We start from the raw sequence: 24,882 nt of genomic DNA, 5'->3' as shown, positions 1-24,882 counted from the left end.
GCGCTACGGCATCCGGGCGGGGACACGCCCCCCGCTGGAGTCAGTCCGTCGCGTCGCGGGCGATCACGTGAGAGGAGTCCGCCCCGCCTCCTCCGGCTGGGCCAATGGGCGCGGGGGGCGGCGGCGTTTGAAAGCGGCCGTTGAGGCCGGCGGGGGGGAGGGCGGCGCGAGAGCGACCCAGGCGGCGCGTACGGCCCGGGAGCGCGCAGGGGCTGCCGGGAAGGGGGCGGACCGCGGGAGCATGGCGCACAAACAGATCTACTACTCGGACAAGTACGACGACGAGGAGTTCGAGTACCGGTGAGAGGGGGCGGGGCCGGGGGGAGGGGCGCCGGGCGGGCCCCGCCCCCTCCCCCGGCGCCGCGCGGGCCCGTGCCTGGGGGGCCTGGCCCGGGGGGCCCCGCCCGAGAGACGCGAGGCCGGGCTCGGGCCTAGCCCCGCGGGGGGGGGCTCGGGCCTAGCCCCGCGGGGGGGGGGAGGAGGGGCTCGGGCCCGCCCGCCTGACTGACCGCCCGCTGCCCCCCCCCCCCCGCTCGCAGGCACGTGATGCTCCCGAAGGACCTCGCCAGGCTGGTCCCGAAGACGCACCTGATGTCGGAGTCCGAGTGGCGGAACCTGGGCGTGCAGCAGAGCCAAGGCTGGGTCCACTACATGGTCCACGAGCCAGGTCAGCGGGCCGGGGCCGGGGCGCCCGGGGGCCGCGGGGCGCCCGGGGGATGGGCGGGAAGCCGGAATCGTATCGGGGACCGGCTCCGGGGCAGGTTTTGTGCTGCGGTCCCACGTGTCTCCCTCCTGCCTTCGGTAGGAGTCACGGGCAAGTGCGGGGAGCGGAGCCCGGCCCGCAGCCGGCTTGCTGACTCCCCAGCAGGAACATCCCCATTGCCGGCGACATTCAGAGCCTGCCGCCGGCCCAGCCTTCTGTTACTAATGGTGATGAGCTTTGCAGAAAGAGACCGCACCCGCTTCAAAATCTGAATTTAGAGACTCCTGCCATTGCAGTTCCTTCCTAGGATAAACCCCGCTGCATGCTAGCGGGCCGCTGTGTACGGTAGCGTTGTCCCCCAGCTGGCCTGGGGACAGAACCGAAGCTGAGGGCTCAGTATGCCAAGTGAGGTGCTGAGGGACAGGGTATTGTAGAAGTGATCTTTGTAGCAATATGGGATGTTCAAGAGGGAAAACTCCCGTTGTCATCAGTCAACTGGGATCCCTTTCAGTCTGCAAGCTTGAGCACATTTGAACTCTGGGGCTGTTGGCTCGCTCCTGGGGGAGACCTAATCTATAACGTGACTATATAATGACACACCTGGCTAAAGGGGCTTCTGGCAAATTAGATTAGATTGTCGGTGTCAATTTACAGGGCTCCGGGTCTATGGTTTTATTCCCTTTCCAAACACTGGGAACTAGGGAATAAGTGAACAGAACGCTTGTGCATTTTAACCTGCAGATTGTCCTAATGCTCTGCTCTCCATCTCCTCTCAGAGCCTCACATACTGCTGTTCCGACGGCCACTGCCAAAGAAGCCAGAAAAATGAACCTGTTACACTTGACCTGTGTATAGAACCTCCCTCTTTGTCTTCTCTTAGATACATGCACCTTTGGAGGTTTTGTCTCCTGTTTTAAAATGTCTGACAAATGTCTCAATACATTAAAACTCCTGGCGATTAACTTCAAGCAAATCCAATCATCATGACAATAGTGGCTGGTAGAAAATGACTTAACTCAAAACTAGAGTCTGGCCTTTACATAAGAAATATCCTGTTGTATAGAACCCAATGATTCTTACCTACTGAGTGTGTCAATGCTCTCCTGAGTTCTACTTGAGCAGAGAGATTTTAACTGCAAAATCTAAACTTCACCAGTTGAAGCATAAATATTTTAACATTGTTTGGCACGTGATAGTTGCTGCTTGTACCTTTTACTCCAGGGGGTATGTTGGACTTTATTCCAGGTGGACACTGTATCCACTTCCTTGGCATCTGCTTTAACACTGTTTGATATGTATTTTTGAATCTGTATTTTTGAATAATTTTTAAAGTTCTAGAAAGTCTGTTCAAAATCTGTGGTTGAAGTCCTTCAATAAAGAGGAAGTTTTTTTAAAAAAACATGGGTTTCCTCTCATTCATCTGAAACAATCCTCTCTGCCACCTTTTGTTGTCTAAACACTGGATATCTTCCCCCACCCCCACCAGGTGGTGCTAACACATGTCTTTGTTTCATTAATTTCAAGTGTTAATCCTCCACAGATGTGTAGAGAGAAATAACTTTGCAGGATTCTAGTAATGTGCCTTAATCTCATTTGCTCTCAGAAAATCTTTCCTAAAAGAGATGAGACTATTTAACTCTTTAAAAGGCTTATTACCTCACTGCTAAGTACCCAGTGTTTCTCTAAAACCCACCCCCACCCTTTGTCTGCAAAATTCATGTTAGGGCTTCAAGGCTAACCTTCTGTCCATCAAGGCAATAATCATAGTAGAGAGTTTAAGTATGGTTAGGTCTTTAGCATTCAAGGTTTAGAACAGGGGTTCTCAGACTGGAGGTTGGGACCCCTTAGGGGGTCACAAGCTGTCAGCCTCCACCCCAAAGCCTGCTTTGCTGCCAGCATTTATAAGGGTGTTAAATATATAAACAAGTGTTCTTAATTTATAAGAGGGGTTGCACTCAGAGGCTTGCTATGTGAAAGGGGTCACCAGTACAAAAGTTTGAAAACCAGTGGTTTAGAAGACATCCTACTGTCTAACTAGATGCTAAAGTTGGTTTTCCTAGTGGGGAGATGACCTATGTCCTTTTTGGAGTCTCTCAGCTATTGATGTATAGCTCCTCTGCTTAGCTCATAGAGAAACCGGTCAAGCACTTGACTGGGGGTAGCTGCAGGCCCCTGATACCCTGAATCCTTGTTAGCCCCCTTACTGGCAGCTTTTTTTTAGTGCGGCATGACTGAGCAGTGAAGCAAGGAGCTAGTTAGTGTAAAGTGGTATGGGCAGGAACCATGCCCCTCACTCTAATTGCCAACAGCTAATTGTCCCTGAAACAGGCTGCCAGAGCCAGCTGCGGTCTGGTGTCCATAGGCAGGGCCCCACGGTGTAGGGAGGGAAGGGTAGCAAGCCTAACTTCCGCAGCATGCCACAATCCCAGTACCATGAAACTCGCTGGGAAGGGTGCATGCGTAGGCAGGACTCCTGGGTTCTCTCCCTAGCTAGGCAGCAAGCCCGGATCCCAGCACCAGGAGGTCCCAGGGAAGGGTGCCTAGGTAGGGCCTCGTGGGGTGGGGGGGCAGCGAGCCAATCCCTGCAGTGTGCCAGGATCCCACCAGGGGGCGCCCAGGGAAGGGTCCCAAGGGCACGCCGGTCCGTGCCCCGCCATCGCTCGGACTGTGGCCACGCCCTGTGCATCAGCGCCCCGCCCACGGGGAAGATGCAGGCCAATCAGCTGCTAGGAAGTGCCATTGCTGGGAGGAGCCCTCCGCAGGCTGCAATGGTTCCGCCCTTGCCCTGAGAAGAGCAGGAGTCTTCCGGCTCTGACGTACGTCTCTTTCGCTCGGGTCAAGACTGGCCAATCAGCGCATTTACAGTCTTCCTGTCTACTGACTGGCATCCCGACTATCCAATGAAAGGAGAGAGGGCTGAGGCGGCCGGGAGAGCTCGGCGGAGGCGGGGCTTCACTCTCTGTGGGCTGGGGAGGCGGGGCCGGGACTGGAGGCGCTGGGCTGCTAGCGGGCGGCATGGAAGGTGGGGGGGGGTCGGACTCCTGGGTTCTCTCCCCGGCTCTGGGAGGGGAGTGGGAGCCTGGGGCGTCAGGACTCCTGGGTTCTCTCCCCGGCTCAGGGAGGGGAGTGGGAGCCTGGGGCGTCAGGACTCCTGGGTTCTCTCCCCAGCACTGGGAGGGGAGTGGGGGCCTGGGGGGTCAGGACTCCTGGGTTCTCTCCCCAGCACTGGGAGGGGAGTGGGGGCCTGGGGGGTCAGGACTCCTGGGTTCTCTCCCTGGCTCAGGGAGGGGAGTGGGGGCCTGGGGCGTCAGGACTCCTGGGTTCTCTCCCCAGCACTGGGAGGGGAGTGGGGGCCTGGGGCGTCAGGACTCCTGGGTTCTCTCCCCGGCTCAGGGAGGGGAGTGGGGGCCTGGGGCGTCAGGACTCCTGGGTTCTCTCCCCAGCACTGGGAGGGGAGTGGGGGCCTGGGGGGTCAGGACTCCTGGGTTCTCTCCCTGGCTCAGGGAGGGGAGTGGGGGCCTGGGGCGTCAGGACTCCTGGGTTCTCTCCCCAGCACTGGGAGGGGAGTGGGGGCCTGGGGGGTCAGGACTCCTGGGTTCTCTCCCCGGCTCTGGGAGGGGACTGGGGGCTGGTGGGTCAGAGCAGGGTGGGGCTGGGAGCCCGGACTCCTGGGTTCTCTCCCGAGCACTGGGAGGGGAGTGGGGGCCTGGTGGGTCAGAGCAGGGGGGCTGGGAGCCCGGAGTCCTGGGTTCTCTCCCTGGCTTTTGGAGGATAGTGGGGTTTAGTGTTTAGGGCCAGGAGACTGAGAGCCAGGACTCCTGAGTTCTTTTCCCAGCTCTGCCCCCACTCGTGGTCTGACCCTGTTTCCAGCTCTCATACCCAGTCTCTCTCCTTTGGGTCATTTCTCTGCTCTCTCAGGCATTCACATTCATGCCGCCTTAGCATCCTTGTGAGCGCTCTGATGTTTGGTTGCAGGTGCCGCTGTCCTGGAGATGCCTGGGTGTCATCTCTAGAGCTGGGGGGACCTGACTGGAGGTGTCCATGCAGTGGGCCCTCAGGATCTGCAGGAGCATTGGGCGGGTGGGACGGGAGAGCAGGCCTTTCCAAGCCATGGCTGCACAGAGCAGCACCCTCCCTGCGCAGAACGGCCCTGCTGCCGTGACAGCCGGGATCATCATCATCGGAGATGAGATCCTGAAGGTACAGTACTGCCGTCCTCTGCGCCTGTGTCACACCGTTTGGGGGCAGGCTCCGTGTAGGCAGAGACTGGGACAACGATTTCTGAGGCTGGCCGTGACCTTTGTCTTCCCCCACGCTTGGCCAGATTGCATCGCCCATGCTCACCTTGGTGGCGCCTCACGCTGCGGGCCAACCCGGGGCTACTTGGCAGGATGGAGGGGCCCCCATTTGGCCCTAAGCTAGTGGATCTCACCCAAGAGTCCCTGTTGAGTTTTATTCAGGGGCCTAGCTAGGACATCCATATTGTGGGGAGGTCGAAGTGCACGGCCTGGACAATGTTCAAAGACAGCACCTTCCCCCTGAGGGTCTGAAAAGTCCCAGGCATTAACCACTAGTCCCCACTCCCTCCCAGAGGCAGGGACAAAACCCAGGAGTCCAGGCTCCCAGTCCCCACGGCTCTAACTACTAGCTTCCACTCCCTCCCAGAGGCAGGGATGGAACCCAGGAGTCCTGACTCCCAACCCCACTCCCAGAGGCATCTCCTAGTTCTGCAGCGTGTGGCCAGTTGTGATGCACCGCCCCTTTGCTGGCTGGGGGGTATCTCACAAAAGTTTTGCCTACAGGGATTCACCCAAGACACAAACTCCTTCTTCATGTGCCAGAAGCTGCGGTCGCTGGGGGTGAAAGTTGCCAGAATCTCTGTGGTACCCGATGACGTCGATACCATCGCCACAGAGATCTCCTCCTTTGCAGCCAAGTTCACCTATGTGCTGACATCAGGGGGCATAGGCCCCACCCACGATGATGTGACCTTTGAGGCGGTGGCCAAAGCCTTCGGGGAGCAGGTTTGCCCCCACCCAGAGCTGGTCACCCTGGTGCACAGGTTCTTTGGCAAGACGGACGTGTGTTGCCCCGAGATGAAGCTGGCACACGTCCCTGAGTCCTCGCTGCTCAATTACGGCATGAACAAGAGGACGGGCGATGCCTTGAAATACCCCCTTGTCAGTGTGCGCAACGTCTACGTCTTCCCAGGCATCCCGGCGCTGATGGAGCGGGCGCTGGAGGGGCTCGGCCACCTCTTCCGCAACGAGCAGACCTGCTTCCACTCCCGGGAGATCTACGTCAGCGCCGACGAGACGCTTCTGGCACCCGTGCTCAACCAGGCCAACGCCCGCTTCGGGCGCCACGCACACCTGGGCTCCTACCCTGACTGGGTCAACAACTACTACCGCGTGAGGCTGACCCTGGACTCAGAGTCCGAGCAGCACCTGGAGGAAGCCTACAGCTTCCTGATGCAGAACCTGCCCCCTGCGCTGATCGTGCCCCTGGTGACAGAGCCTGTGGCACGGGCAGCCACGGACGTGTATGCCCTGGCTGAGTCTGGTATGGCCTGTGAGCTCTTTGGACAGGGACTGTCTCTCTCTGTGTCCGTGCAGCGCCTGGCACGATGGGCGGGGCCTGTAGGCACAGCCGTAATGTGCTGCTAAGGATGGTGGAGAAGGTCTCTGGAGCCTCCGTGTCTTTGGGGATCAGGCAGGCCTCGTCAATGCCAGCCTAATGAGACCAGCCGTGCCCTCCCGGCGTAGCAGCACTGGGAGAACTCTGCTTTGGGTGGCATCGATTGTGCCAGTTCCCTGCCCCGGCACGGTTCTGCCAGTATAAATGCATCTGCGAGGGCTCGTGCCAGCAGAGCTGCGTTGGTGAAATGTCCCCAGAGTCGACAGCTGGGCAGGGTCACCTGTCAGCGCCGTGTGGGCCTTGGGGTCGGCCTCTTCCTCCCGGCATGGCTGTGTTGCACGGGCACATGGGCATGGATCTCAAGGATGGTTTTGCTAACCCTGTTCAGACCCCCCACCCCCAAAGCCAGGCTTCCAGGGGCCCTGTGGAGAGAGGGTCCCTTTTCACATAGTGCTGGAGGACAGGTGGTGGGTCTTAAAGGTGATGGGGAGCAGGGGAGTACTCGCAGCTCCCTGGCCAGGAGTGTAACCAGCAACCTCCGAGATGGGGCAGCCCCAGGCTTTGAGAGGCTGGGACCTACCTTGCTGGCTGCTGAGCTGACTCCGTGCAGCAGATGGAGCTGGGGCGGGGGAAGGGGGGCAGGAGTCTCCGAGCCCAATCCCCCATCGAGATCCCACCGCATGCGTCCTCGCTGACTCCTCTCCTCTGTGGCAGGTTCCGCCCTGGGCCAGAAGGTGGCAGCAGCGCTCCGGACCATCGAAGAGGCCTTGGATCGGTTCAGCCTGGCCCAGATCTGCGTGGGTTTCAACGGGGGCAAGGACTGCACGGCCCTGCTGCACCTGTTCCACGCTGCCGTGCAGAGGTACCCGCTGCTTCCGCTACCCCGCTCGCAGAGCAGGGTCCGGCCTGCAGCAGAGTCACCCACAGCGGGCTGGGCATAGCACTCAAAGGAGGAAGTGAGGTCTAGGGGTTAGAGCAGTGGGGTGGGAGTCAGGACTCCTGGGTTCTATTCCCCGCTCTGGGAGGGGCGGGGAAGGGCAGCTATTGGGGAGAGTCATAGAAATGTGGGGCAGGAAGGGACCCCACAAAGTCATCAAGTCCAGCCCCCTGCGCTGAGGCAGGGCCAAGTCAAGCTAGTCCATCCCTGATGGAGGTTTGTCCAACTTTCTGAAACTTCTGCCATGGTAGAGAGTCCACTGCCTCCCTCTCCAGAGTGTCACTTGTCTTCGAGTCAGAAAGAGTTTCCTGAATCTCCGCCGCTGCAGATTCACCCGTCGCTGCTTGTCCTGCCTCCAGTGGGGTGCAGCACAATTGATCCCCATCTGTAGAGCCGCCTCTGCGGATTTGCAGGCTGTTCTCAGGCCCCCTCAGTTGTCTTTCTCAAGACGGAACGTGCCCTGTTTTTGAGCCTTTCCTCCCAGGTCAGGTTTTCTAAACCTGTGATCAGTTTTGTGGCTCTCCTGTGGACCCTCCAGTTTGTCCCCATCTTCCTTAAAGGCCGTACCCAGAACTGGACACAGGCCAGCTGGGGCCTCAGCCCTGCCGAGCAGAGCGTGACACTTTGTGACGCAGCAGGGAGGGGGGAGTGTTGTCCTGGGAATGTGGCAGGGGAGTTTCACTGGGGATGGGAGACCTGAGAGCCTGTAACCTGAGCCGGGAGGGGGAGGTAACACCTCTGCCCTGGAACCTGGGCAAAGGCTGCAGGAGAGAGCCTGCTGGGGGGTTTTTGGTTTCAGTTTGGTGCTGGGTGGTGGAACGCAGGGAACCCCAGGGCTGGGGTCTAAGCTCCCTGCCCCCCAGAAGGACTTGGCTGAAGGGTCCTGGTTGTACCCACAAGCTCTGTTTTAGACTGTGTTCCTATTGTCCAATAAACCTTCCCGTTTTACTGGCTGGCTGAGAGTCACAGTGAATCCCAGGAAGAGGGATGCAGGCCCTGGACTCCCCCACGCTCCATGACACACTTACCTCCTGTGTCTTACACACAACACCCCCAGGAACATGCCCTAGAAAGATAGTGGATTTTTTAGCAGCTGCATCATTTGTTGACTCCTATTCAGGTTGTGGTCCACTGTAAGCCCCAGACCCTTTCCAGCCGTGTGACACCCCCCCCGCCCTTCAATTAGTCCCCGTTTGTAGCTGTGCTTTTGGTTTTCCCTTCCCGCCTGTCATGTTTTGCACTCGTCTTTTTCTTAATTTCATCGTGTTGATTTCAGATTCATTCTCCAATTTTGTCAAGGTCATTTTGAACTCTAATCCCGTCCTCCCAAGTGTTTGCAACCCCTCCCAGCTTTGTGCCATCCACGTATTTTGTAAGCGTGTGCTCCACTCCATTCTCCCAGTCAGCAGTGACAATACGGAGTTGTGCCTGACCCCGCTAGGTACGCCCTCCTCCTCTGACAGTGAGCCACTGCTAACTACTGTCTGTAGACGGCCTTGGAGCCAGCTGTGCACCCACCTTAGAGTCATTTCATCTAGACCCTGGCTTGCTTGTGAGAAGGTCATGTGGGACTGTGTCAAAAGCCTCACTCAGCTCAAGATCTCTCACATGACCTGCTTCCCGCATCCCCTGGGCCAGTAACCCTGTCCGAGGGGGAAATTGAGCTGGCTTGGCATGACTGTGACAAACCCATGCTGGCTGTTCCGTATCGCCCTGATCTCCTCTGGGTGCTCACGACTGGATCGTTTAATAGCATGTTCCAGGATCTGTCCAGGGATTGAAGTTGGTCTGACTGGGGTATAATTGGGGTATAGTTCTGGTCCCAGCTCTGTCATTGAGTCGCTGCATGGCCCTGCACAGGCCAGGACAGGCGGCTGGGGATGGTGTGTCGTGGTGACGGATGTCTCTCTCTCCAGGCGATTCCCACAGCGGGAGGAGAAGCTGCAGGTGCTCTATATTCGCATTGTGTCCCCCTTCCCCGAGATGGAGCAGTTCATTCAGGCCACCACCCAGAGGTAAGGGTGGGGCTGTATTTCCAGGTAGCTCCCCACTTCCCTGCAGTTGAACAGCCCAGGCAGGATGGGCTTCAGAGGCAACTCTGGCACTTACAGGCCGGTGAGCCTAACTTCAGTACCGGGCAAGTTGGCTGAAACAACAGCAGAGAGCAGAATGAGACCCAAAGCTGAACTCGACAGGTTGGGGAAGAGTCAACACGGCTTTTGTGAAGGGGAATCATGCCTCAGCACTATTTGAATTCTTTGAGGGGGTCAAAAAACATGTGGAGAAGGGGGATCCAGTCGATACAATGAATCTGGACTTTCAGAAAGTCTTTCCCAAGGTCCCTCGCCAAAGGCTCTTAAGCAAAGCAGAGAGTCAGGGGATAGGAGCAAAGGTCTGATTGGTAACTGCTTAAAAGAGGGAACAAGGGATAGGAATAAATGGTCAGTTTTCACAGTGGACAGAGGTAAATAGCAGGGTCCCCCAAGGCTCTGTACTCGGACCAGTGCCGGTCAACATATTCATAAATGATCTGGAAAAAAGGGGTAAACGGTGAGGTAACCAAGTTTGCAGACGATACTAAATTACTGGAGATTAAGTCAAACGAGTTACAAAGGGATGTCACACAACTGGGTGACATGGTAACAAAATGGCAGATGAAATTCCATGTTGATAAATGCAAAGTAATGCACATTGGAAAACATCATCCCAACTATACATGTACAATGATGGGCTCTAAATCAGCTGTTACCACTCGAGAGAGAGATCTTGGAGTCACTGTCCTCTGAGGAATCTACGCAGTGCACAGCGGCCGTCAAAAAGGCGAAGAGAATGTTGGGAGTCCCCCATTCCCCCATTCCCATCATTGGGAATCCCCCATGATTCTGACTGCCAGAAGCTGGGATGGGATGACGGGATGGATCACTGGATACTTGCCCTGTTCTGTTCATTCCCTGTGAAGCATCAGGAACCGGCCACTGTCAAAAGACAGAACACTGGGCTAGAGGGCCCATTGCTCAGACCCAGTATGGCCTTTCATACGTTCTCATGAACCAACCAGTTCATTGTGGTGGGGGCCTTGACATTCCCACAGGGCTTTCCCACCCTTGAATGTTGTTTCCCCTGTTGCTCTTTCTGCGTGCTAGGTACAACCTCCACCTCTGCACAGTGCAGGGCCACATCCAGCAGGCACTAGCAGACCTGAAGGCCCAGCACCCCCAGCTGCAGGCCGTGCTGATGGGGACGAGGAGGACCGATCCCTATTCCCGCACTCTGACGCCCATGTGTATGACCGACCCCGGCTGGCCTGAGTACATGCGGGTGAACCCCCTGCTGGTGCGTCATGGCGCTCGGGCCGCTACTCGTCAGGGAGAGAAGTGCGGTTTGAGCACAGGGCAGGGAGCCAGGACTCCTGGGTTCTATCCGAGCTCTGGGAGGGCAGTTGGCTCTAGGGGGTTAGAGCAGGGGGGCTGGGAATCAGGTGTAAGGGATGAGACCTTGGTCCCCTTCTCCTGCCCGGCACTTCCTCCTACCCACCTCTCCCCTCCCCACAGCATCCATCCTGCCTCCCCTGGGCAGCAACCACCTCTGCTCCCGCTCAGACTCTGACGCCTGTGGGTTGTCTCAGGCCCTTCCCAGCAGTGATCCAGTCCCAAGCTAGTTCTCCGGACTAGCCCCAAGAAAACTGGGCTAGGCGTTAAAGCTGCTGTGCGCCTGGGTCCGCACCCCACAGCTCTCCGCCCTCCTGTGCGCCTGGGTCCGCACCCCACGGCTCTCCGCCCTCCTGTGCGCCCGGGTCCACACCCCACGGGTCCCTGACCTGCTTTGCAGTGCCCTGTTGTTTCACCCTTCCCTCCACCCCCCATCTGGCCATGCTGAGGGGATGGTTGGTGTGTCCGAGAGGGAAGGCATTGTGGGGAGAGTGACAGTCCTGATGCCTTTGGGGAAGGGATGCCAGTGGCATGGAGCAGGGACTGGCTGAGCCCCACACAGCCCTCTCCCCACCCCGTGCCCACTGGGCTCACAGCCAGCCGGCCTCAAACGGGGGGAGGGAGCTCAAACGGCTGCTGTAGTGACTTCTCTGTTCTGCCTGCAGGACTGGACGTACCGGGACATCTGGCACTTCCTGCGCACGCTCTTCGTCCCCTACTGCATTCTGTATGACAAGGGGTAAGAGCCTGGCTTGGGGGGCGCTGTGCCTCCCCTCCCCCAACCCCCCCACTGCTCCCTGCGCCTTCGTCCAGCAGGACCAGCTGGGCTGGGCTCCATGGCGCTGGGGGTGGGCAGCTGGGGGTCAGTGCCAATTGGGTGCTGCCCAGGCTCTGGAGGGGCAGAGTGAGGGCTGAGCAGTGTGGGAAGGGAGCTGAGGGGGTGGCAGGATGGGGCGGCGTGATGCACGGGGCCAGACGCATGGCCAGACTCGCCCCATCCAGGATGGTGCAGGAGCTTTCTCGCACAGAAGGAGGCACTGGGCAGCGCCTGGCATCTAGGACCCATTGTGCCCCCACCCTGCTCACAGCCGCCCTCCCCCTGTTGCAGCTACACCTCCCTGGGGAGCATGAGCAACACACAGAAGAACCCGGCACTGCGCTACACCAACGCCCTGGGCCAGGAGAGCTACCGGCCGGCCTACCTGCTGGAGAACGAGGAGGAGGAGCGCACCTCGCGCCAGTGAGATCCTGCCAGGCGGGCCCCGGCCACAAGAACCCCCCACTCGGTGGTGAACTGGACTGAGCGCGGGCTGCTCCCCCGGGCACTGTCGTCGGGACACCCACCCCCGGCTCTACCAACTCCTCCGCCACGGGCGCTGCCTCCCCATGCCATGGATGCACCCCATGCCAGCCGTGTGCCCCCCGCCGGCTGGGCACTGCTGACTGGGGCATGCGGAGGGAGGGCCCGGGGGCCCTATGAATAAACCCGCTGACCTCAGCCTCCTGCCTCTCCTGCCAGCGCCGGCTCCCTGTGGGTTCAGAGCATCACCCCCAAGGTGTGGGTCAGTGGGTACATGGCAGTCTGGCCTGAGGAGGGCAGAGGATTCTGGGAGATTGGATTTGCAGGGAATCTGACCCCTCCCTGGAACCATTGGCAGGGAGCCCCCCCCGCCAAGGCCAACCACAGCTAGAGCCCCGCCAGTCCTGCTTGGTCACTGGCAATGTCTGCCCCTGGCACCATGTTTCCCCATCCGCACTCTCCCTGGGGCAGCGCCGGGCATGGGACTCCAGGCCTGGCATCTCACTGGTGCCACCTGGGCACCAGGGGCTGGGGCCCCATGCCCTGTCCAAGGGGAGGTCTCCTAGGGAGGCTGCCCCCCTTTTCCATCAGGTTCAGTCCGGTTGGAGGCCAGGCCCCCTGGGGGTGGGAGCGAGCCCAGGCCTGGCGCAGGCAGCAGCCCCTCCCCCACCTTGCCCGGGGCCGTATTCATGCAGCCCTTTCAGCTGCAAAGAATCCAGCAGCTTCCAGCCTTTGCACAAGGGGCTTGGCTGGGTCACGCGGCTCTCCCCTGCCCGCGGCAGGGCCCAGAGGCAGCTCATCCCCACACGATGCATCTCCTGGGCAGACGCTTGGCCTGGCAGTCCCGGTCCCTGGCCCGCTACCCCCTGGCGCAGCTGGCCCCTTACCCCCTGCGACGGGCGGTTCAAGGCATGGTGCGGCCGGGGCCCGTCCCCAAGGGCCCCGTGGGGCTGAATCTCAGCTACTGGCTGCTGGACGTCCTGCGGGAGTGCGCCTATGTCCTGCTATGCTGCTGGTGCATCAAGGAACTGCTGGACTAGCCCCCCGCCCCCTCGTGTGCCGTGCTGCCGTGTGCGTTTCTTCCCAGCCCCCCCGCCCCTCCACAGGGCTAGACCCACTGGCTGCACTCTGTGGTCGCCTGACCCCATGCTGCTGGGGGGCCTGGAGCCGACGGAGCTCCCACCAGAGGGACGCTTTGGGACGCCCTGAGCCTGTAGAAGGTGGGTACGAAGGTCCCCCAGCCTTGACACTGCCTCCTGCCTAGCCAGCCCAGCGTTGGTCAGAGAGTGGGGCCAGGATCCGAGCCCCTTCCCAGGGACCCAGATCCAGCGGGGTGTGTCTACCCCCAACAGGCAAATCCACAAGTGGCTCCCCCAGTGCCCCTGTCTGCGGCTAGCAACAGCCAACAGGTGAATGGGTCGGGCTGGCATGGCCACCCCAGAGCCACGCAGTTCAGAGCCATCAGAGTGGGGCTCCAAGGACACCTTCCTTCCTTCCCAAATGCCAGCGTGCCCCAGCCTGGCTCCCCAGTCTGGCACCCTCTGCTCAGCAGGGTCCCCAGGGCAGTGGGAGGTGCTGTCACACCTGCGGGGGACGGGCAGCTCTTTCCCCCCACATCTGTGGGCTCCAGGCTGCATCCGAGCCGCGGCTACTGGCTGTGTTTTCTCTCCTCTAGCTGGAATCCCGGCTCTCCAGCCCTGACAGGACGGGAAGGGGACTCAACGGTGGGTGCCTGGCCCCCTGCTCAGCGCTTCCCAATAAACCTGGGCAATGCATGACTTCCCCGAGTGCTCCATCTGACTGCTTCAGCTGCCCTGACGCCAGGCCCAATGAACCTTCCAAACATCTACCCCGGCCAGGCCTGGGAGCTGGTCGGGGCTGTGTGGGGTGGGGGGCAGGGCCTGGCGGCCAAGTCTCTGGGCCGAGTTTCCTGCAAAGCTCCTGCTGTTTATCCAACTTTTCCTTCCTGTGCTTGGGACATTATCAGCATGGGCCCAGCCCCCTCCCCCAGCCAGCCCCCGCTTGGGCAGGCAGGGGTCCCTTGCCCAGCACACTGGGATGCCGCTCAAAGTGAAGCTGGCATGGGCAAGGAGACAAGGAATGGCCCCATGGGGCTGTGCCCTGGGACGGGGGACTCTGCACAGCTCACGGGGGGCCAAATGCCCTGGGCCAGGATCTGGCTCAACCCCCAGCGGGAGCGTCTGTCCCCCCTCAGCCATGGAGCCCCGGCGCTGGGCAGGGAATAGGCCCCTGGGGCTAAGCACCAGGCAGCGCTGCCTAGTGGTTTGGGCAGAAAGTGCTGAAGGAGCCCAGCTCTGGTGCAAGGGTCCCTGGGAGCAGATGATCTGCAGCCAGGATGCCGGGGTTCTTGTGCCAGGCCAGGGCACCACAGCTGAGCACAATGGCATGAGAGGCATCGGAGCCCACCACTGCTTCCCACAGCACAGGGTTCCCCTGGGAGGGATCGGGCACCGCTGTGCTGTACCACCTTTGTCTCAGGGTGCCAGGAGTCCTGGCTCCCAGCCCCCCTGCTCTCACCACTAGCCCCTGCTACCAGCCCTCCCCTCCCCTCCGTTTATCTGGCTGTGACTCAGTTCCTTGTTTAGAGAGTTGCTTTCTCGGCCTGTCTCCACTCCAGGCCGTTTCCTGTCTCCTGCCCCCCAGAGCCAGGGGGAAGCTGCAGAGGCAGGAATGCACCCAGCGGGCCAGACTGGCTGGAGCTCCAGCAAAGGTCACAGACCGACCGGCTGCTGACCGGCAGCTTGGCGTACCCCAGGCCCTGCAGGACCTCCCTGGCCCAGGGCATCCCAGCCACGGCCTCCCCCTGCCAGCCTGGGCATGGCCGTGCAGGCGACTGGGGGAGCCCAGAGGGAAGGCTGGGGGTGGGGCATGTGTGTCCCCAGAGCCCCTCGCTGCGCCATGCTGCCCGCCCGGGAGAAGGGCTGCCCCCTGGCGCTGTCTCGGCCCCGGCAGGGACCCACTGTGCGGAGGCTCCGCGGGGCCTGGGCCCGGAGCAGAGCTGAGTGGCTGGCGCCAGGACAGCGGCCTTATCTCAGTGGGAAGTTGGGAGCAGGAAGCCCGGCTGAGAGTGGGATAAGGGCCCGTTTACATTAACCGCCTTTCCATGGAATCTGCTCCCACCCTCTTAAAGGGACAACCCCCCAGCGCCAGCCTCGGGGAGTCCCCTCCCCACAGCCTGAGCCAGCCGAACCCCAGGGTCTGCTCAGCCAGGGCCCTGGGTGCAGGGCTGGTGGGGCGGGGGCTGGCTAGGTAGAGGGGAGCAGAGAGGGGGCCAGCTGGGGGGATAGCAGTGTGGGGGCTGGCAGAGCGGGCCGACGGGCATGGGGCTGGCGGAGGCGGGGTGGGGGTGGCAGTGGGGCTGGCAGAGCGGGCCGACGGGCATGGGGCTGGCGGAGGCGGGGCGGGGATGGCAGTGGGGCTGGCAGAGCGGGCCCACGGGCATGGGGCTGGCGGAGGCGGGGTGGGGGTAACAGTGGGACTGGCAGAGCGGGCCGACGGGCATGGGGCTGGTGGAGGCGGGGTGGGGGTAACAGTGGGGCTGGCAGAGCGGGCCCACGGTCATGGGGCTGGCGGAGGCGGGGCGGGGGTGGCAGTGGGGCTGGCAGAGCGGGCCCACGGGCATGGGGCTGGCGGAGGCGGGGTGGGGGTAACAGTGGGACTGGCAGAGCGGGCCGACGGGCATGGGGCTGGTGGAGGCGGGGCGGGGGTAGCAGTGGGGCTGGCAGAGCGGGCCGACGGGCATGGGGCTGGCGGAGGCGGGGCGGGGGTGGCAGTGGGGCTGGCAGAGCGGGCCGACGGGCATGGGGCTGGCGGAGGCGGGGTGGGGGTGGCAGTGGGGCTGGCAGAGCGGGCCGACGGGCATGGGGCTGGCGGAGGCGGGGCGGGGGTGGCAGTGGGGCTGGCAGAGCGGGCCCACGGGCATGGGGCTGGCGGAGGCGGGGTGGGGGTAACAGTGGGGCTGGCAGAGCGGGCCGACGGGCATGGGGCTGGCGGAGGCTCAGTGGGGGTAACAGTGGGGCTGGCAGAGCGGGCCGACGGGCATGGGGCTGGCGGAGGCGGGGTGGGGGTAACAGTGGGGCTGGCAGAGCGGGCCGACGGGCATGGGGCTGGTGGAGGCGGGGTGGGGGTAGCAGTGGGGCTGGCAGAGCGGGCCGACGGGCATGGGGCTGGCGGAGGCGGGGTGGGGGTAACAGTGGGGCTGGCAGAGCGGGCCGACGGGCATGGGGCTGGCGGAGGCTCAGTGGGGGTAACAGTGGGGCTGGCAGAGCGGGCCGACGGGCATGGGGCTGGCGGAGGCGGGGTGGGGGTAACAGTGGGGCTGGCAGAGCGGGCCCACGGGCATGGGGCTGGCGGAGGCGGGGTGGGGGTAACAGTGGGGCTGGCAGAGCGGGCCGACGGGCATGGGGCTGGTGGAGGCAGGGTGGGGGTAGCAGTGGGGCTGGCAGAGCGGGCCCACGGGCATGGGGCTGGCGGAGGCGGGGTGGGGGATAACAGTGGGGATGGCAGAGCGGGCCCACGGGCATGGGGCTGGCGGAGGCTCGGTGGGGGTAACAGTGGGGCTGGCAGAGCGGGCCGACGGGCATGGGGCTGGCGGAGGCGGGGTGGGGGTAGCAGTGGGGCTGGCAGAGCGGGCCGACGGGCATGGGGCTGGCTTCTCAGGCCAGTAGCCTCGGTGCATTGGTGTGACTGCCCAGGGTGCCCAGACGGGGTGGGGTTGGAGGCCTGGAGCCCGTCTCACCCCAGTGCTCTGCCAGGGCCCCGCTCCCCCCAACCATGAAGGACCCAAGAACCAGAACTGGAAGGGGTGTGACAGCAAAACCGGCCAACCCAGAAAAGACACCAAGATGGCCCCACGCTTCAGAGCCCCCCCGTGCTCCACAGAGCCCCCACCAGCACTGCAGAGTCTGCCTGCCCCACAACACAGAGCCTCCCCCACTGGGCAGGGCAGACTCTGGCTCGAGGGGCAACCCAACCCCAAGGCAGCATGTGACCCCCATTGGAGTGTGACCCCCCCATCTTGCTGGCCCCTCTTGCCATTAACGCCATGAATATAACCCAAGATGGGGGTCTCTGTGTGAACGGGAGCCCTGGGGTGAGCTGGCGCCTGTCCACATGCTGCCCAGGTCGTGGTGAGGGTCCTGGCATCTGCCCAGCTCCCGGCCCCTTGCTGCACTTTGCCGCCATCCGTCTGGCTGTCTCTGGGGGCAGCCCACACCCCCCAGCCCAGGACTCTGCCCCCCTGGGCTTCCCCTCACTCCACACTCCCCCCTGCCCAGGGCTCTGCCCCCCTCTTTCCCCCCCCAGCCTGGGGTTCCCTGTTGCACTGTTTTCACTGAGCTCAGCTTCCCTCCCTGCAGCCCAGCCAAGAAGTCTGAGCAGCCTCGAATCAATTAATTCCCCCAGCTGGGAGGGCCGTGGGAGGGGAGCCGCCGGCAGGAAAAAGCCCTGGCCGCAGAGTGCGCCAGGCAGAAGTGTCCCAGCCGCCGGAGAGCAGGGCCCCACCACTGAGCCCCAGCGCCAGGCACCGCGCCCCCCGGCTGCCCCACCGTGAGTGAGCCACCCCCGCTCTGCCAACGGGGGGCTGTGGCCTTGCCTGGCACCTGGCGTGTGCGTGTCACTGTGTGCACGCGTGTTTGTGAGCATGTGCTCTGCATGTGTGTCAATGTGACCGCGTGTCACCGCGTGCATGGCACAGGGGTTGCATGAGTGTTTGAGCATGTGCTGTGTGCGATGGCATGTTCACGCCTGTCAGGGCATGTGTATGTGCTCGGCAGTACATGTGTTAGGGGGTGTGTGTGTGTGTGTGCACCAGGTGCCATGTGTGTCAGAACACGTGTGTGCCAGGTGATACATGTGTCAGGGCATGTGTGTGTCATGTGCAAGGCGGTACGTGCGTCAGGGTGTGCGCGCCCCAAATGGCATATGTGTCAGGATGCATGTTTGTGTGCTGGGTGCCACTTGTGTCAGGACGCATCTGTGTGCCAGGTAGTATGTGTGTCAGGGCATGCTTGTGTGTGTGCCAGGCATGTCAGGACATGTGTTTTTTTGTGTGTGTGTGTGTGCGTGCCAGGCACTACGTGTGTCAGGATGTGTGTGTGTATGTGTTGGGCACTACGTGTGTCAGGCAGAAGGGGTGTGTGTGTGTGCGCGCCAGGCACTACGTGTGTCAGGCAGGACGTGTGTGTGTGTGTGTGTGTGTGTGTGTGTGTGTGTGTGCGAGTGGCTGTGTCTCTCGGGGTTCTGGGTGGGAGGCAGCCGAGCCTAGGCCCTTGTCCCTCCTCCCTGCCCCGTCTCTGGCTCCTTTTCTCTCCTCCCGCCCTTCCCCGCCCCTTCCCCCCCACCGTGACCATAAATGCTGCTCATCACAGGCTGGGTCCATCAGATCCCCCCCCCCGGGGAGCCAGGAGGTATGTGGGGAAGGGGGGCAGGTCTGGGGGCTGGTGGGTGTTACCTGCGTGACCCTGCCTGGCTGTTCTGTGGGCATGGGGGGGTTCGCTCTCTCCCTGGGGGGTCAGCACGGGGACCAGGCCCCAGTCCCAGCCGGGGCGCTCTGCCCCTCACCCTTGCACGCTTGCAGGGCCGAGCTACGCACACCAGAGACCCCGGCGCAGCCCGAGTGCGGACGCAGTGGGTGGAGGTGCTGCCAGCGCGGGACGTGTCCCGTCAGGGGCGGGGTGAGCTGGCTGGGGGGGGCCGTCACACCGGGGGACTGGCCCGTCCCTGGGGGTGCACCAGTCACTAGACGGGGGTGCTACCTGGCTTTGGAGCTGGCCAGCAACACTCGGCACGGCCTGAGGGAGCCGCTGCATCGACCTGTGCAGCAAGTGTGTGACTGTGTGTGTGTGTGTTCTGCAGTGTGTCCGCACAGGTGTCAGGGTGTGGGTCTGTGAGTGTGTGTGTCTGTGAGTGTGTCAGTGAGCGGCGGCATGGGTGTGACTCTGTGTGTGCTGTGCAGTGTGTCCGCACAGGAGTCAGGGTGTGTGTCTGTGAGTGTGTCAGTGAGCGGCGGCGTGGGTGTGACTGTGTGTGTGTTCTGCAGTGTGTCTGCACAGGAGTCAGGGTGTGTGTCCGTGAGTGTGCGTGTCTGTGAGTGTGTCCGTGAGCGGCAGCGTGGGCGTGACTGTGTGTGTGTTCTGCAGTGTGTCTGCACAGGAGTCAGGGTGTGTGTCCGTGAGTGTGCGTGTCTGTGAGTGTGTCCGTGAGCAGCGGCGTGGGTGTGACTGTGTGTGTGTTCTGCAGTGTGTCTGCACAGGAGTCAGGGTGTGGGTCCGTGAGTGTGTGTGTCCGTGAGCGGCAGCGTGGGCGTGTGCTGCATTGTGTGTTTGTGCAGGTGTCCGTGAGTGTGTGGGACCGTGTGTGTGACAGTGAGCAGCAGATGAGTGGCAGTGAGTGTGTCAGGAGTGAATCGAATTCTCGGTTTGACTGCCAGGGTCCCGGGGACGTGGCTGCCCGGTGGGTGCTGCTGAGGGGCGAGGGGCGCCCCGCCGCGTCCTCGGGGGCTTCACGCCGGCCCCGGCAGCGGGTGCCAGAGGTGGAGAATCCCTGCCCGGCTTTCAGAGCCGCCGGCCGCTGCCCAGCTCCCAGCACAGACCCTGCCCCCTCCCTCCGGCCCCGGGGGTTTGGATTCAGACTCCCGGCCCAGCTGGCCTGGGGGCCGCGCTGGGGAGACTGGCTCAGCGCAGCCCCAGCCAGCCCGGCCTGGTGTCGTCCCCGGGCTGGGGCCCAGCCGCAATAAGGAGCGGGTCCAGCCCCGGCGGCGTGGGGACCCCGGTGTCCGGCTGGATCCCTGCTACGCCTGACGCCGGGGGCGGGAGGCGGGGAGTTGCAGGGCAGCACCTGCTTACCCCCGGCGCGGCTGGGTGCCCCGGGCCTGGGCGGGCAGGGCCGTGGGGATCTCTGGAGCGGCCCGTGACCCCTCTCTCCCCCGCAGGTGGGGCCCGCGCCCCATGTTCCGCTCGCGGCGGGCCGGCCTGGTGCGGCGGCTCTGGAGGCACCGCTGTGCGGCCCCCGGCCCCGAGGATGGCCCCGGCGCCCTCAAGCCCGCCGCGCACGCCCTCTTCAAGAAGCTGAAGGACGAGGAGCTGGAGCTCCTGGTGCAGGCGGTGGAGAGCCGGGGAGCCGGGCAGTCGGGCTGCGTCTGGGTGGCCCGGGCGGAGCTGCGGGGCACCAAGCAGGCCCTGCCCCCTCAGGTGCTGCTCTGCCGGCTCTACCGCTGGCCCGACCTCCGGCACCCCCACGAGCTCAAGAGCCTGAGCGGCTGCCAGAGCTTCGGGGGCTGCGGCGAGGGGGCCACGCTCTGCTGCAACCCCCACCACCTCAGCCGGCTCGCCAGGCCCGGTGAGTGGGGCGGGGCGCCGGGTGGGGGGCCACACATGGCACAGCCCCCCCCCCCGGCCCCCCGGCCAAGCAGCGCCGCTCGGAGCTGGGGGGTCAGCATGGGAAGGGTGGCTGGCCCACCCACACCACTCGATTGCCGAATCTGTCCCCAGACACCCCCTCTGTCTGTCTGTCTGTCTGCCTGTCCTCACACACCTCCTCCGTCTGTCTGTCTGTCCTCGTACACCTCCTCCGTCTGTCTGCCTGTCCTCATACACCTCCTCCGTCTGTCTGTCTGCCTGTCCTCATACACCTCCTCTGTCTGTCTGTCTGTCTGTCTGTCCCCATAAACCCCCTCTGTCTGTCTGTCTGTCCCCAGACACCCCCTCTGTCTGTCTGTTTGCCTGTCCTCATACTCCTCCTCCGTCTGTCTGTCTGTCTATCCTCATAAACCTCCTCTGTCTGTCTGCCTGTCCTCATACACCTCCTCCGTCTGTCTGTCTGCCTGTCCTCATACACCTCCTCTGTCTGTCTGTCTGTCTGTCCTCATAAACCTCCTCTGTCTGTCTGCCTGTCCTCATACACCTCCTCCGTCTGTCTGTCCTCATAAACCCCCTCTGTCTGTCTGTCTGTCTGTCTCCAGACACCCCCTCTGTCTGTCTGTTTGCCTGTCCTCATACTCCTCCTCCATCTGTCTGTCTGTCTATCCTCATAAACCTCCTCTGTCTGTCTGCCTGTCCTCATACACCTCCTCCGTCTGTCTGTCTATCTATTTATCCCCAGACACCCCCTCTGCCTGTCTGTCCTCATACACCTCCTGTCTGTCTATCCTTGTACACCTCCTCTGTCTGTCTATCTACCTACCCCAACACCCCCCTCTATCTATCTACCTATCCCCAGACACCCCCTCTGTCTGTCTATCTATCTATCCTCATACACCCCCATCTATCTATCTATCTATCTATCTATCTATCTATCTATCTATCTATCTATCTATCCCCAGTGTCACGGAGTCCCCAGGCGGGTGATGCTCTGGAACTGCTCCCTATGAAGCCAGGCAGGACTCTGGGGAAGTCTCCTTTCTGGGAGCAGACTGTCCCCCAGGACACACAGCTCACACGGCTTCCACCTTCCTGGGTCTGACCTCGGAGCATTCAGCATCCTCTGCCCCTCAGGGAGTCCGCTCAGGCGGGGTCCTGGGGAAGCCAGAGGGTCCTGCCCCCCAACTCCACAGTCCGACGGGACTCTCAGCCAGCCAGTAACACAGAAGGTTTATTAGATGACAGGAACATGGTCTAACACAGAGTTTGCAGGTGCAGAGAACAGGACCCCTCAGCTGGGTCCATTTTGGGGGGCAGTGAGCCAGACAACCACGTCTGCACTTCACTCCATGTCCCAGCCAGCCCCAAATTGAAACTCCCTCCAGCCCCTCCTCCTCTGGGCTTTGTCCCTTTCCCAGGCCAGGAGGTCACCCGATTCCTTTGTTCTCCAACCCTTTAGCTCTCACCTTGCAGGGGGGAAGGGCCCAGGACATCAGCTGCCGGGAGACAGAGTGTCGGCCATTTATGTACCCTGGCCCTTTGCTCTGCAACAATTACACCCCCTTATCCCACCCCCTAGAGACTTAAGAAATGCATAGGGGAAACTGAGGCACCCCTACAGTATTCAGAGGAAACATTAAGAACAGACCCACTTCATCACACCCAGACACCCCCTCTGTCTGTCTATCTGTCTATCCCCAGAACTTGGTCCCCCTTGCCCTGCTAGTTTTGGGGCTGCATTGGGCTGGAAGGGGAGAGCTGGCATCGGAGTGGGATGGGGAGCGGGCTGCCCCAGAGGCAGCTGCTCACTGGTTTCCGCTCTTGTCTGGTTCCCTTTCAGAGACGCCGCCACCCCCTTACTCCAAAATCTACCCCTTCAGCTGCCCATGGACAGAGGTGTCGGAGCGCCCCAACTCCAGCCACCCGGAGTCTGGCTGCAATGCCCACGGAGACTGGCGAGGTACAGTGAGGACCGGGGGGCAAGGGGTGCCCAGAGGGACTGGGGGGCACCCAGGGGATGTGACCCCCAGGCCCAGGCAGGGAGCTTCAGGGGGCTCCGGATGACCAGCCCTGGGCTGTGTGGGGACCAGCCCTGCCAGGCTGCAGCCTTGGGTATCAGGGGGATCCTGCCGCCACCTTCCTCCCGCGTGAGGTTTTGGGGGCCCCACTGGAGAGGAAGGGCCCTATGGTGGAGCCATGGAGAAGCCCACCACTCAGGAGCCAGCAGCACTGGGTGTGGGTCAGGTAAACCCCCCATCCCCACTGTGAGTCGGGGGCGCGGAGCACCCACTGAGCCATCCTGGCCCTCAGAGCCTGGAGAGCTGCCGACATGGGGCCCCTGGGGCAGCCTGGTCCCTCCCCTGCCAGCTCAGCCCCTCACAGTAGGTCAGGGGCTACTTCGGTAGGTCAGAAGGAGTTGGGGGGTGGGAAGGGCAGGTGAGGTCTGGCCCAGCCACCGCCCCCCCGAGAGCCCCAGAGCAGATCTGACCTTGCTGCTGCCCCCCATCTCCCCTGGGGCTTCAGGGGAGGGGGTTGGGGGTGATAACCAGCCCCCACCCCTGAGTCAGGCCCCCCCACCGAGTCCGGGAGGAAAAGCTGCTCAGAGCAGCCAGGGCCGGGGGGTTCCTGTCTGCGGGGGTGGCTCCGTCCCGTCCCCCAGCCCCGGCTGCGCCTGTTATTTTTGGCCCGTCCGCGTTCCCCGCCGCAGGAAGTGCTGCCCACAGGGACACTCACAATGTGCCTTGACGCACAAGCCGCGCTCCGGCCTGGCTGCCGGCCACCGGCTCCTTCCCCGGGCTCCGCCTTCCCTCCCTCAGCTCAAGGGCCTTGGGACCGGCGCCTGCTGCCGGGCCCGCCCCCCCCTTGCCGCGCCACGGCAGGCGGTCCCCTGGGACGGTGGCTGGGGTCGTCCCCGGCCTACGTGCCGGATCACAGCACACCCCCCCCCGTGACTCACGCCCCCCGTGATTGTCTGGCTCCACGGTGGCGTTGGATGCCCTGCTCCAGCCCAGGGGGGCCGAGCCTGGGGCATTGGGGGGGTCGTGTCCTTCTGCTCGGGGCCAGCGGGGTCGGGCAGCCAGAACCCCAGGAGGGCCAGTGTGGCGGGGCTGAGCCCCCACGCAGGAGTCACCCCGCCAGCCACACTGAGACACAGAGCGAGGCAGCTCCTCTTCATCAGCAGAGACGGGGCCTGAAACTGCCCCTTGCAGAGCCCAGGGCCTGTTCCCCACTCGCCCACACCGCTGGCCGGGCCGCATTTCAATCTGGGGCCTTCAGGCCGGCCTGCCCCCAGCCCCCGGCCGCTTGAAAGAGACGACCAAAACTGGTTCTATGTGGCTGTATCCAGAGCCCTGCAGCTCACCCACCCAGGCGAGGGGTCTCTGTATAACTAGCCCTCACGTGTGTCCCCCACAGCCAGCACGGGGGGAGGGGTCCCTGTATAAACACCCCCTGCATCCCACCCCAGAGGCAGCTGCATCTCAGCGCCGGGCGAGGGGTCTCTGTATAACCGATCCCCGCACCCCACCCCAGACGGGCTGCGTCCCAGCGCTGGGGAGGGTCCCTGGGTGGTCTGTTCATTCTCTGGGAGCTCAATGGGGGGATGCGGGGGCTGCTCTGTGCATGGGCTCAGAGGTCCCTTCTCACTCCTGCAGACTCCGGCCTGGAGAGGAGCACCACCAGGGACGGCTGCTGGTGCAAGCTGGCCTATTGGGAGCACCGGACGCGGGTGGGCCGTCTCTACGCCGTGCACGAAACCTCCGTCAACATCTTCTGCGAGCTGCCGCAGGGGAGCGGCTTCTCCCTGGGCCAGCTGCAGGCCGAGAGGCGCAGTGCGGCCGTGCGACGGGCCCGGAGCAAGATCGGCCGCGGGCTGCTGCTGAGCCGGGAATGGGACGGGGTGTGGGCCTACAACCGCAGTGAGCACCCCATCTTCGTCAGCTCCGCCACGCTGGGGCCCCCCGGCGCCCGCGGCCCGCCCGTGCACAAGGTGCTGCCCGGCTATTCTCTGCAGGTGTTTGACTACAAGCGTGTGGGTGGCCAGGCCGGCTGGCGGAGGCCGGGTGATGGGCCCTGCGACCCCAACAGCATCCGCATCAGCTTCGCCAAGGGCTGGGGCCCCTGCTACTCCCGCCAGTTCATCACCGCCTGCCCCTGCTGGCTGGAGATCCTGCTCACCAAGCCCCGCTGACCGGGGGCACAGCCCAGCACAGCCGCTCCCACTGTGGCCACAGGCCCTGCCAGACGAGTAGAGTGGGGGAGCGTCCCTCGGGCCCCCACCCCTGAGGCCTGGCCCCGCTGCCTCTGTCCCCTCTACCGAGAAACCCCATCGCAGCCTCCCTCCGCCCCGACCCCATCATGAGCCTGCAGCTTGGGCCTATGGGCCTCTCCAGCCATCCCCAGCCTGGGTCCTATGGCCCTGGTCAGCCCCTGTCTGCCCTACTCCCTGCCCCCCAGCCTCCTCTCCCCCTTCCCCTTCTCCCCAGCCCCCCACCCCCGTC

The 24,882-nt window shown here is 62.8% G+C and overlaps 2 protein-coding genes and 1 pseudogene across 3 annotated transcripts; all 3 read left to right on the top strand.

Annotated features, from left to right (window-relative positions):
* The first annotated feature begins 141 nt into the window (after window positions 1-141).
* On the top strand, window positions 142-2,095 carry CKS1B (CDC28 protein kinase regulatory subunit 1B). Its single transcript, XM_084613713.1, has 3 exons — window positions 142-300; window positions 540-667; window positions 1,480-2,095. Exons 1-3 carry the CDS (start codon window positions 242-244, stop codon window positions 1,530-1,532), a joined length of 240 nt encoding a protein of 79 aa, XP_084469839.1. The 5' UTR covers window positions 142-241; the 3' UTR covers window positions 1,533-2,095.
* A 1,517-nt stretch (window positions 2,096-3,612) lies between these two features.
* FLAD1 (flavin adenine dinucleotide synthetase 1) lies at window positions 3,613-12,203 on the top strand. The gene is made up of 8 exons (XM_084613123.1): window positions 3,613-3,725; window positions 4,679-4,903; window positions 5,506-6,265; window positions 7,055-7,202; window positions 9,194-9,292; window positions 10,421-10,610; window positions 11,371-11,444; window positions 11,814-12,203. The coding sequence occupies exons 2-8, from the start codon at window positions 4,745-4,747 to the stop codon at window positions 11,947-11,949; spliced, it is 1,566 nt and encodes a 521-aa protein (XP_084469249.1). The 5' UTR covers window positions 3,613-3,725; window positions 4,679-4,744; the 3' UTR covers window positions 11,950-12,203.
* A 6,175-nt stretch (window positions 12,204-18,378) lies between these two features.
* LOC311512096 (mothers against decapentaplegic homolog 6-like) lies at window positions 18,379-24,882 on the top strand (annotated as a pseudogene). Its single transcript, XR_014714632.1, has 4 exons — window positions 18,379-18,433; window positions 19,957-20,363; window positions 22,224-22,343; window positions 24,037-24,882. The product of XR_014714632.1 is annotated as a mothers against decapentaplegic homolog 6-like (transcript).

The sequence above is a fragment of the Lepidochelys olivacea genome, assembly GCF_965140295.1.
Source record: "Lepidochelys olivacea isolate rLepOli2 genome assembly, chromosome: 24".
Lineage (NCBI taxonomy): Eukaryota > Metazoa > Chordata > Testudines > Cheloniidae > Lepidochelys > Lepidochelys olivacea.
The sequence above is the reverse complement of the archived record's forward strand: the minus strand, read 5'-3'. Positions and strand labels throughout refer to the sequence as shown.

What these genes read in the sequence shown, in the direction of transcription:
- CKS1B (XM_084613713.1), top strand. Translation starts at nt 242, where the DNA reads ATGGCGCACAAACAGATCTACTACTCGGACAAGTACGACGACGAGGAG. An exon ending in GACGAGGAGTTCGAGTACCG is followed by an intron (nt 301 to 539) that starts GTGAGAGGGGGC and finishes CCCCGCTCGCAG; the next exon opens with GCACGTGATGCTCCCGAAGG. An exon ending in CTACATGGTCCACGAGCCAG is followed by an intron (nt 668 to 1,479) that starts GTCAGCGGGCCG and finishes ATCTCCTCTCAG; the next exon opens with AGCCTCACATACTGCTGTTC.
- FLAD1 (XM_084613123.1), top strand. Translation starts at nt 4,745, where the DNA reads ATGCAGTGGGCCCTCAGGATCTGCAGGAGCATTGGGCGGGTGGGACGG. An exon ending in TCGGAGATGAGATCCTGAAG is followed by an intron (nt 4,904 to 5,505) that starts GTACAGTACTGC and finishes TTTTGCCTACAG; the next exon opens with GGATTCACCCAAGACACAAA. An exon ending in GTATGCCCTGGCTGAGTCTG is followed by an intron (nt 6,266 to 7,054) that starts GTATGGCCTGTG and finishes CCTCTGTGGCAG; the next exon opens with GTTCCGCCCTGGGCCAGAAG.